This window comes from Corvus brachyrhynchos, unplaced genomic scaffold (assembly GCF_000691975.1).
Source record: "Corvus brachyrhynchos isolate BGI_N302 unplaced genomic scaffold, ASM69197v1 scaffold70, whole genome shotgun sequence".
Lineage (NCBI taxonomy): Eukaryota > Metazoa > Chordata > Aves > Passeriformes > Corvidae > Corvus > Corvus brachyrhynchos.
The window spans coordinates 8,013,207-8,025,591 of record NW_008236217.1 but is presented as its reverse complement, the minus strand read 5'-3'; the positions used below and the strand labels follow the sequence as shown (position 1 = coordinate 8,025,591).

The 12,385-nt window shown below is 35.3% G+C and overlaps 1 protein-coding gene across 1 annotated transcript in view; it reads right to left on the bottom strand.

Annotated features, from left to right (window-relative positions):
* PARK2 (parkin RBR E3 ubiquitin protein ligase) overlaps window positions 1-12,385 on the bottom strand; it is a gene marked incomplete at its 5' end in the record, with an annotated part of 569,778 nt that overhangs the window by 349,096 nt on the left and 208,297 nt on the right. The window contains one exon of the mRNA XM_017746201.1: window positions 7,616-7,731. Within this exon, the coding sequence (XP_017601690.1) occupies window positions 7,616-7,731 (116 nt within the window). The remainder of the gene's footprint in view (window positions 1-7,615; window positions 7,732-12,385) is intronic.

Here is a 12,385-nt window from a genome sequence, read left to right as displayed (position 1 = left end):
AAAAGCTGGCATTATCTATCAAGTACACTCCTCATTTGATTCTACGGACTGTCAGGGATGTGTTAGATTTCAAATCTGCCCTGATACAGTAGAAATAGTACATAAGTGTGTGTGGAATGGTAAGCATAGCATATTTTTCACAAAATCAGCTTCTTAGAGAAATAAATTAATACATATAAGTTTAAAAAACATTACTTTTTTTCACACACGCTATCAATTCATATGTGTACAGATATTTTTGTGTGTATACACACAATCAAAATACAATGCTTTGCCTGAACTATATTTGAAAGCAATTTTCACACAAAGGCATGTTACTACTCTAAATTTGTTTCCAAAGAATGTTTATCTGTCTCCCATCTTCCATCAGTGATTCATTTAATGACACATCAAATGTTAGTTGCTAAGTGTCAATTCATTAAAAATATTAATGCATTGAATTTTTTTATAGGGCAGACTTCTCATTGTTGCACTTGATTTTGTAAAATTTTCTTCATTTGTCACATACTCAAATTCAATTCCTTATTGTTGCAAACTTATAAAATATGATAAAAGAAAGTCAGAGACAACAGAAGGCAAGGGTGCAGCAGCTCTCAGTTTACTGAAGTGCAGGATGAGCCAAACCACCGGCTGCTCAGCAGAGAGCAACAGCTGAAGGTCCTCCCCAAACCCTTCCCATGATGCCTCAGCTGAGACCTGAAAGGAAGATCTCTGCAATTTGTTCACCTTGTTCCTTTAGACCTCAGGTCTCTGCTGAAATGATGAGGCTTGCTAATTAGTAGCACCTGTGATGGTGCCTTTGCAATAAGATATCTCTCCAAAAACAATTGGGTTGTGGCCTCCAATAACAATTCTCATAGGTCACTACACTGCTACCAGATGGTGCAAATATTCAGCTATTAGTAACCTTGCCTGAAGCAAAACTAACCAGAGATGAAAATGCTTTGCCTTCTGTGTTAAGCAATTAATTCTAAAAAGAAAGAAAAGAAAGTCCCAGACACCTGAACCTGCAAACACCTATGAGAGAAGAAGGCTTGCAAGTCTTTGCAAGAGAGAAACTGTGAGCTTGCAAGTTTCAAATGAGTCTCTTAGAATAACATTTCAGAAACATTTGCTACTCTGCTTTTCTTGGACATTGCAAATAAATTCTAACTTTAACATTTAAATTAACAATACTTGAGCAAAATTACGTTCATTAGCTATCATTTTTCATTGGTTATATGCAAGTATTCATACTCAGGTTTCCTCAGAATATTTTGGAAGTGAGGTTCATGAAATCTTGGATATGTTACACTTGGATACCTGACACTAAAACTACTGATTAATCCAAAACCATTTAAACTTTTAAGTCTTTGTGTCTTGCAACATGAATAAAATATGTAAGTGAAGAGGTCTACAAAAACAGCTCACTGTATTAATCATGCCATAGATTAGAATGGCAGAGAAAATACAACATATAATAGAGAGCCTATTGATAATGTTCTGCAATCTGTAGGCTTCAGGTGAAATGTCAAATACAAAATGAAATTCATCCCACGTGGATCAGGAGATGCACATTATTAAAATAAATTCAAATTAGAAATGAAATTCACTTGTGATTCATGACATAAAAATTCTCACCCATGGCTGTTTCAAACATGCATAGACATACCACATGCAGTTATATTTAAGTTCACAAACACATGAGCAAATGTAAAAAAAAAAAAAAAAAAAAAAAAAAAAAAAAAAAAAAATCAGCAGGCAGTTAAAACATTCCCTTCCAATTGTCCTTTCTGTCAACTGTACACTAACATATATGCCAAGCAAAGGAATAACATAGAAAAAAACCTCTGCATCATAAAGAAGGAAAAGTAGACAGGCTTTTTTTCTCCCAGATGAAGGGGAATTCATGCTTTATTGTTCAGCAAAGGAAACAAGTGAGGTTGCATAAAATCATCACTTGTCCCCTGCTGGCAAAGGATATGTACAATGTGACAGTGCAATAGCTTTGCCAATGTACTCTTCCCAGATGTGTTGAAGCTGGAAGCTGTCTCACTGAGATGCAGTTGCAGTGCAGATCTTACCAGATTCAGAGACAAAGCAGTAAGAACTGCACTGCTGTCCTGTCATTGCCATAGGGGGCTGCTGAATACTAGTGATTCTAATTCAAGAGAAAGGTTAAGGCAACTGAATTTCATGCAAAAGGCATATCTTCCAGCAGCCCATGGTACAAGTCTTTAAGTCTGAAGTCCACAGTGTGCATCTCAGAGGAAATGAAGGTCACTTACTGGCATTATTAGACTTGGTTCACTTTTCAAAAGACCAACAGAAGTCTCAGCAAAAGGTTTTCTCTGCAAGGTTTTGCTTGTATCAGAACTCAAATATTACCGCTGTAACAAGAGTATTCTATAGCTTACCTTATAGGGGAAAAGAAAAAAAAAAATCTCTAAATCAATTAGTAACAGTTCTTAGTTTTATATCTAATTTCCTACTTTAAATAAGTGATTCTTAAGAAATCTCATTAATTTAAGAAACATTAGGGAATAAAGCAGCAGACATTGTCCCTGATGGTCATAGTGCTTAGACAAAGTAGATTTAATTCTTAGCGCAATCTTTTTCCACTCCTCTTTGAGCTACTCAAGGTCTATAAGGACAACAGAATTTAACAGACAGAGATTTGGAGCAGAGACCACATTATCAAGATAGGTCACCGAGAGGGGAAAAAGTACTTCAAAAAAAGAATAGCTAAATATAGATTTAATAACTTGTTTGGATTATAATGGCCCAAGGGGTAAATTTAGGATCCTATGCCCCAGAAACAAAGAGAAATAGCAAGTATAAGGCTAAAATAAGGTGCTATTTTTTCTTCTGAAAACATCACATGGGTAATGTCTTTTAATGGACATGGTCTGTATTTTCATCTTAGAAAACAACAGAAGGTCCTTGGTAAAACTCTCTTCAAATAACAGCAAAAGTGACCTGAAGCAAATTTGTAGCACAGCTTTTTCACTTAGCAAATGTGAACAGCTCTCAAACAAATCACAGAATATTCTGAGTTGGAAGAGACTCACAAGGATCATTAAGTCCAACTTTTATGTGAATGGCCTGTAGGGGATGAAGCCCACAACAGTGGCATTAGCACCATGCTCTAACCAATTGAGCTAATTGGTGGCTCTCTATCAAAAACTGAATTTTGCAAACTGTCTCTTCAGCTGTAGCATTAGATTCCAATAACCAACTAAAGATTCTGGAATTATTTGTAATGTAAAGGTTTTAAATACCGTGGCTGACCTTCTACCTCATTTATTTCTTGTCATAGTCACTGCTGTACTCCTCTTCTGATACTCTTTCCAGTTTGTTTTTTTTTTTTGGAACTCAGATTGCATTAATACCATATATCTTTTACAAGAAGAAAGAAAGGTAAGGCAAATTATTTCAGGTGTCTTTAAACAATATTTTAAACTGTAACTGAAGAAATATTTTACTTCAATGCAATGTAGAAAGAACATTAATGCACAATACAGTACAACATGTAGGTCGATAAGTAACATGGAACACCTGTATCAACAATAACATCATAAAGATCAAAATACAAAATTAGAAAAACCCTGATCTTCATAATAAACTTGGGGAGATTGTCTTCTTTTGGCATATAAAATCCATAGGTAAAAGCCACAACAGAAAATCATTCACATATGTATTTGTTGAGAAGCAAACAATTCTATCCCTTACCAATGTAGGGACACCACCCCATAAAAAAAACCAAACAACTCATCAGTCTCAATCCTAACTCTACAATCGAGGAAATGAGCAAGCAGGCGTGATGGGAGAATGTCACTAACTGCTGCTGGAGGGAAAAAATTTCTAACTTGTACTTTTACTTCAGGAAAAAAAAAAAAAAAGACTGAAAAAGATGGCTGTTTAAGGTCTAGTGAGAAGCTTAGGAGGCCCAAAGTAATCCCACCCAAACCAGATTAACACACTGTTATTTGCAGTCAAATGCAGCCATTTATTCTTTATTGTCTGAAGGAGAAGAGAGATGCCCATTGAATTTCCAACAGGACTTCCTATAGTACATTCACTTTTTTCCTTCTAAGTACTGACCTTCTCCATTACTCTCCTGCCCATGGATTCTAATGTGATCACATTGAATTGATTTGCCAGAAAAGAACTATGACAAAGCCATGACATCACAGTTACCCTTGAAGAATAACTAGCATATGCACACTATCACCTCTAGCAGAAGTTCTTGCTTCCAACTCCAGTATTTGAAAGTTCAAATAGGAGAAAAACATATAAAAGATTTCATTGTTTAAAAAAGCAAAATATTCCTTTGTTCAAGACTATGAAGCAGGGATTTATTAGATTAGAAAAAAAAATTGATAACACCACCAAATACTTCTCCTTCTGGAGAATTCTTTCTACCTATTAAGTGACAGTATGTCCTATATATCTTTTACACTTATCTGTATCTGCTGAAAGCTAAAAATAATGGTGCCTTTAGGAATTGTACCCTACCGAGTTTGTGAAAGATGACGTGAGGCATTTCTGTTCTCCACATTTTATTTTTACACTGCTTAAAACTGCTGTTATTCCTGAGCCTGATTTATGGGTACCCTGGGGTCCTCCTAACCCCTTTTGATGTTATTTCTACTGGAAACAGTTGACAAAAGCAGATCTTCCCTCGAGGATTGCAGAGTTTTAGTATTTGTTTCAACTTTCAGCCATTTGCTCAACCTATTAAAGCTTCTTCAAAGACACAGAATAGCAAACCATCACCTTGAATGCTACAGCAAAAAATAAATGCATAAAGGCTGCCAATTCACACTAACTCCGCCGTAGATAAGCAGAATGCATTGGAAGGCATTACACTACATAGAATACTGCCTGTGGATTTAGCATAGCCCTACAAGGGTGTTTGGCTTTCAACTATTTCACTCTGGTGGCCAGACCTGCATGAAAATATTTATTTAAAATATAAACCTAAGACAAACTAAGTGTATCTAATGTAAACTTGAGAATAAAAAACTGGCAATAGACCAACATTGCTTCCACTTTGTATTTTTACTATACAACAGTGTACAATACTGTTTTAAATAAGAATTTAAGGAGCTTTGCTAACCTTGCTAAAGCCATACAAAGACTGTGCCAAGAATCTTGGAATTTAATTGCTCTGCCTGTGGTGGACTGTCAATGATATATCGATGAAAACACCTAGAGATACGGCATATGTTGCTGCAAACAAAAATACTTAAGAAAAATGCAAATAGTACCTCATTGTCATATTTTCCTGTTTGGTGTCTTGTTGGTTTGGGGTTTTTTTCAGAAAAAAAAGGAAGAAAAATCTTCGAAGAACACACAAAAATCTCTTATTACTATAGTGAAGCTAATATAAAGCAATAGCTAATGTACGGAACACAGTTAATCCTCTTTTTCACATGAATGCTACAGAAGGATGAAGGTAGGTTTCACAAACTACTCTAAACTGCAGAGTGCCCTCAATGCTACTTTTCAACTGCATAAGCATATTAGAAAGTAATTGCCAGTACAATCACCTAAATATTTAACTGAAGTAAAAACATTATGGCTATTTCTGTAATTTCTTGGAATTATATGCAAATATTAAAAGAATGTTAGGTTAGAGAAAGGAATTAGAAACTCAAAAAACCTCAATGGAGATTTTTAAAGTAGCCCAAGATTTTACAATGTCCTTTTCATAACTGATAAATGTTTCCATTGTGTGATCTCTTGCTCTTTCCGATGGTCAAAGACTTACATTTGACCATCCCTGCAATTTGTAAAAGACAAAATCAGAAACTAAACCAATTTCTTGCACAGCTTTAATTGGAAAATTATTTCACCCACCCAAAGATACATGTGAAATTCTATTTTAACAACTTTCAGAATTTGCCATACAAAAAATAAAATAGTATCTTGAGTTTTGGTATCACCTACAAATGTCTAGTATTACACAAAAGTGCATGGTAGGCTTTTATGGCTTTAAAAAAAAAAATCTAACTTCTGAAAGATAATCAGAATTTAATGCATGGATACATTCTCAAAAATTTAGAGTTATCATAGAAATGTGTATCAATATTTTGACATGATGAAACAGAAAAAATTTCTTATATTATGCTTCTTTTAATGTTACCCAGAAAGGGGATTTTAGACAAGTTTTTTTCCTTAATTTTTCTTTTTCTTTTCTTTTTTTATGGTTGTTCTGTTTTTTTTTTTTTTTTTTTTTTTTTTTTATTAGGAAGAGACCTTAACAAAAACACAGTAAATTCTCAGGGACAGACAACTTTTCCTGCAGTCTAGAAATACTTAGAGTTCTTGATAATCCTGGTGGACACAGGTCCCAGAGATAGGTGCTGTTTATCCCAAAAAGCTCAGCTATTCAGCAAGTTTTACCCCTTTGTGGTACTTCATGTAGTTCAGTTAGGTCTTCTGATGCTTCCTGAGCCCTACACAGGAAATACTGGGACACGAATAACCCTTTTCCATTCCGTCTTGCTGCTAGGATAAAAAGTATACTTTCACGGCAGTTCTAGTTTCAACAATGAGCCTTTGGGTTTCAGCTTCACAGTTAACCCAAGCTGGCTATGACAAAGCACTAGGTTACACAATTCTGTGCAGGACATCTGTCAGTCATTTCCATCTGGCTTGGGATCAGGGATCAGCCACTGGCCCTCTTGTATTTAGCAGTACAGACACACACTAGGGGTCTGCACTTCAGTAAGCCAAATCATCCCTCTTGCCCAGTGAATTTTTAGAAGGGACAGGAGAACCAGCCACTTTTGAGTGGCTGAGTCTGCACCCTTGCTGCAAAATGCTGATGTACCAATTTGACAAAGACCAATACTTGGGTTTTTTTTAATCTGTACCCAGGAGCCAGTTTGAAAATATACCAGAAAGGATGCTTCCAAGAGCAGCTCTTTCCAGAAGACATACTATATGAATCAGTACAGAGTTCAAGTGTCCTTTCCAATTTCTCTCTTTTGACCAACAACTACCATTTCTCAATTTGCTTTACACTTTCACATAAAATATCTCCTAATCAGTAGACAAATGTGTTTCAGTTAATTCTTCACTACAGTGGTAGCTGTCCTTTTCGGGCAATTGGTTTTTAATCTATGCATTTGCAAGTAAATGGATATTCTTGAATGTATGTGCCCAAATACCACATGCAAAGATGGATTACAGCATTTCAAACTACAGTAAACACAAACATGAGAACAGATGCATTTTACTTTGATTTACAGAGCACACACCAAGAAGTTAATTTCTTCAGGAACATTCTGTCCCCCTCAAAAATCCAGCTCTTTCCTTTGAATACATATTAGCAGAAAGTATCTACACATTTATGCCACTATCTTGAGCACTCCAGGTTTTAGTTGTAGCTTAAGCAGTCAGATTTCCACGTGCAATATGACTAAGGTACAAAAATATGAACTGCAATTTTACCAGCAAAACAAATAGCACACCTGAAAATATGACCCATTTTTCACCATGTTACCAGGGAAAAAAACCCAGCCTTTAAAAAGGAAAATGAACAAAGAGAAAGAGGCTCTTTGGAAGTTATAAGTACTGCGAAGCACTGAGACTGTACATCTCTGACAGTATTTGTTGTACTTACCTAATATCTGTGCATGTTATACATGTGATACAGCGACTGTTTGTTGTAATGAGGTTCAAAGCCACAGATGTTTCACTGTCAGCAGTTGGGTGTGCTCCACATTTAAAGTAAAACTCCTGAAATATTGAAGGAGAGATAAAGAGAAGATTACATACCTGCTGCTCATGTCCTTCCTTTATCTTTGGGTAACTGACATTTGAGAGAACAGACAAATCACCACTGCCAGCAGCAAAGGAGGACAATCATTAGGAAAGGTTTACAAGGGATCCCTTACAAAAATACCAGTCTAGGTGTGTATTATGTTCAGTACAATCATTAGGAAAGGTTTACAAGGGATCCCTTGCAAAAATACCTAGCCTTTCCTAAAAAAGACTATATCAGTGTGACACATTCTGTGATCTTCTGGATTTATAGACAAAAAAATCACTTCATCTAGACTTTCTCTAAGTATAGTCAAAGGCAAAATACTAACCAATTTCAATATGCATTAATATTGCCGCTATCTTTTCTTGTTACAAATATTACCATTTTCTGAACTTTACAACACAGAATTTTAGCCCTAAAATAGTGAAGTCCAGCCTTGCTTTTGTGATGTTGGAAATATTTAAGATACAATTTTACCATCATAATAAAGGAAAGCTCTAGCTCTCTTGGAGCCCATATTACATTTGCAAGAATACAGTGTTTGAATCAAGTTTCTTTCACCTCTTAGACTGCCTTCATTAGCATAACACTTTTCACACAAATGTGTGTTTTGTTCTCTTTTCCACTGCACCCCAGGGAAGGCCATATGAACCATACTATTCTTTGATAAGATTTTGCTACAAGAAATTGTTCTAAGCATCCAAATCACTCTAAGCATACGTAAATAAAAGCAGTCTGAAGACACATGCTTTGCAATAGGAGCCACAGATTAAAGTCTGTAATTTCTTTGTTGCTATGAGATCTTCTTTCCAGTAACAAATTGTGGAGGCTTGTAATGAAAACGTAGTATAAATAAAATGTGAATAGAAGGTAAGGGTATAAAAACATTGTAAGAAAGGATAAGAAGGCATAAAAGAATGACAGTTGTTGACAATATCAAGATACTAAGATCACAGCTTATTCTCAAGAAACCTGGCCATGGTAAAAAAATGCTAAGAAAACAAGGAAAAAAATCCAAATGAACTGCAGCAAGAGAAAAAGAAACCAAAACAAAACAGTGAACGAATCAGCAGCACTTCCTAATGACTCCTGAAGGTGGGATGGGATGAAGGAAAAAAAAATTACAGCTACTGTCAACTTTTTTAGGATGAAAACATCACATCCAGGCCTCAGCATTAGGAATAATCCAAAAGCCATGAAAAAGACATGCTAGGTGTTTGCTAGTGTCACTCCAAGTTCCTACCTAGACTATGTGGACATATATTGTAGCACTCCCTAATACATGAGTAAAAGAGAATGTGTAGATGAATGAGAACGAAAAAAACCAGTTTTCTTTAATACAAAATCCCCTTTTCCTCTCTACAGCTTTTCATGGAGATTTACTGCAATACTGTACCAGAAGCAGTCCAGACAGAATCTCTTACTTTCTCAATGACTACAGCCTTGCAGTAGGGAATTCTTTGTCTGCAAAACGGCTGTCATTTACTGCTTTGGTTTTTTTTCTTCAGTGATGATGATCATTTAGCTATAGAGTGTATTTCTACATAAGACAAAGCCAGTACCATGCAGTATTGTGCCACTCTATGGTGGAATCTGGTAACTGGGGTATGAGAAGTATTAATGTAACCTTCCTCCTAGGTCAGTCACTCCTGTTTCTCACAGAAACACTGATATAGGAAATAGATTCAACAATATACTCACAGCCCGCTATAAGTGAAAGGCACAATGCCTAAAGCATGTCTTAATAGCAGTTAAGAGAACTATGTGGCAAGAGCACAGTTTAAAGGGAAGCCTACCTTTCAAAGTAATTGTTCACAAGACTTTTGAAGTATAGCCCTGTACATGTTTATACACAGCTAAATTATATTTGTGTCCTGTTTCATAACATTAGGAAGTAGTCCTAGGAAAAAAAGTATGCTTAAAGTCATCCTTAGACAAGAATTCAGACTTTCCAAGCATTTCCTCTTGTTCGAGACACAGATATATACACACAACTTTTAAATATCAGCTTAACTGGAGGAATTTCAGTTTCAAATGAGTCAATGGAACTACACATTCATCCAGAATAGATGCTAACCTTACACAGTCTGTAACTTCAATTTATTTTCAACCTTTAAAAATGTATCCATTGATCTTTTTATTATTTGCTAATAGGTTTTGGAGCTTCAGTTTCTTTGCCCTTTAATTTGAGTTTACTTTTGTTTGAATTAAATGTTCAGAAGGATTTATTTCAGTGCAGAAGAAGATATAGATTTCCTTGCTTCAGTACATCTTCTGCATACAGCTAAAAGAATATTGGCAACTCACAATTACAGAACAGGTAAACTATGGGCAAGCAAACATACAAAAAAAAAATTTTTGCTAGAAGTACTTATCCACTATAATAAAACCTTATCTGGGTCACAAACAGAGTAATAAAGGTATTAAGCTCTGGACCAATTGAAATAGATTTAGATCTTTTTTTGTCCCTAATGAGCATCTGTTTGGTGATTCCAATTGCTTTTGATAATACTTCATGATAGTTCTTGTCATGAAAGGTACTTATTGAAGAAGGTTAATAAAGCTATGGAATTCTTATTCCATGGAAGGACAGACAGCGACGGAAAAATAGTCAAGAGTCTTGTGCTACAGTCCCAAAATACTTCTGCTATATCATTAGGAAAATTACTTCTCAATATTTCTGTTTGGCCCAAACATTGCTTTAAGGAAACTCCTCTAATTAAATTTATTATGTGCTTCAGTGTTGCTGAATTGAGAACATTATAGAATGTGAAAACACTGTTTAAAATAACAAAAGAAAAATCTTGCCACTTTCCAAAGCTATTCATTGAAAGACGCTCTGCTTGACTAAACTGCAATTAAAGAAATAGTAAATCTTAATATAAAATACAAACAGAACAGAGGGCTCATTAAAAATACAGAAAAGAAACCCCTCAAGATTATGTGTCAAGCCTTTTTTCAGAAGAAATCCTGAAGATTAAAGAATAAAAGAGTTATTCATAACAAATATGTCGAGATTAGCAGTATACCCTTGGAAAATCAAACTGTATCAACCCACACAAAGTACAGTTGTACACAATCAATACAATAGTCTGTCTCTGGAGGTCTGAGACCTCAGTGCTGTGCTGGGAGTTCAGAAGTACAGGGAGAGATGGGAATCAAAACCACAATATGCTGAGTGCCTCACAGTTCTGCAGTAGGGTGGACTTCATTTCCACATTTTTTTCTTTTTTTCTGCAGTAATACACATTCCATCTGTTTAAAAGCTTTTAAAAGTCATGAAATCAATTACACTTCCAGCTGCGTATAAAATTTATGTTGCCTGGTTTTGCACATTGCATAAATACATAATCCACAAGTATTTATTTCTTACATCTACCAGATTTAACTTAACATACTTTTTTATGCCAGGGCATATACCTATGAAGTTATCACTACAGATAACCCATCAGAACAAGTTACTTCTCAATTACTTCCAGCAATGAAATTACTGAAAGCAAAATATAAGAGGGAGGAGTGTAGCCACTTCTCACTCTTCAGCCTTGCATTTCACCGGGCATGTAAATGTAGCTATTCTTTTATTTACTCTTTCACCCAGTGTATGGTAGCCTAAGGAGGGAAATGTGCTGGATTTTTTAATCCAAATAATTTATGTGGCAATGTTAATCTCTGAACAGGTGTAGAGACCTAGGAGCTAGCCAATTTAGGACTAACTCTAATTTAGCCTCAAACTGTAAAATTCATACAAGCAGTAGTTACTTTTTAAGGTTGATATTGAAATGTCTCTAAACTTATGCTATATGAGACAGTACTTTCCTAATTTCGACTTCATAATAAAAAAACCCCTCAAACCTTACAGAATAACACAGAAAGAATAAGCAAAAATCCTTGCAGTCTACATCAGTATCTGACTACTTCTAAAATATTTTAAAATAGAAGAAATTATATTTTTCCTCCTTTCTGCACATGTGTTTTTAGGTACAAAAAACTCTGATGATTGTAAGTATTGCTGTTCAACAATGAGTAAGGATGTCAAGGAAATACTGCAAAAGCTGAGACAAAATTAAGTGCTTCTCTTAGTTTTAAAAGTGAGTAGTTTTATGGACACCTTCTACTGCAGTGAATACCTTTAGATCATTTTCTTGCCTAAAGGCATAGGTCCCATGAAATTGTGAACATTCTATTTAACACTATAAATGTTTTCCTTTTGGCAGTGTATCTGATAGATTGTTATTGAGAGAAGGGAGCAGGCATCACTCTTACATAGTCTGTCATATTCTTCACTGTTGTTATCGCTTTTGTGTCACACAACATCATAAAAAGTGCACAAGGGAAAAAAAGGTTCAAAGACACATGGTCAATGCTAGCTACTTTTTATGAAACTCAAGAAGAAAATGGTCAAATTTTTCAAAAACCCCTCAATCTTCATTGATATTTAGTAAAAGTCTGTCTCTGTAAACTCTGTCTTTTCAAACAAACCGGAGGTTTACATACCCCTAACTGCTGATGATAACTGAATTGTCTTCTATATGGTCAAGTAACCATCATAAGTAAGATCAAAGTCATACACAAACCATCAGGGGGAAGGCAGTCTGAAAAAGGCCTAGAAGAAACTTTACTCTTTTG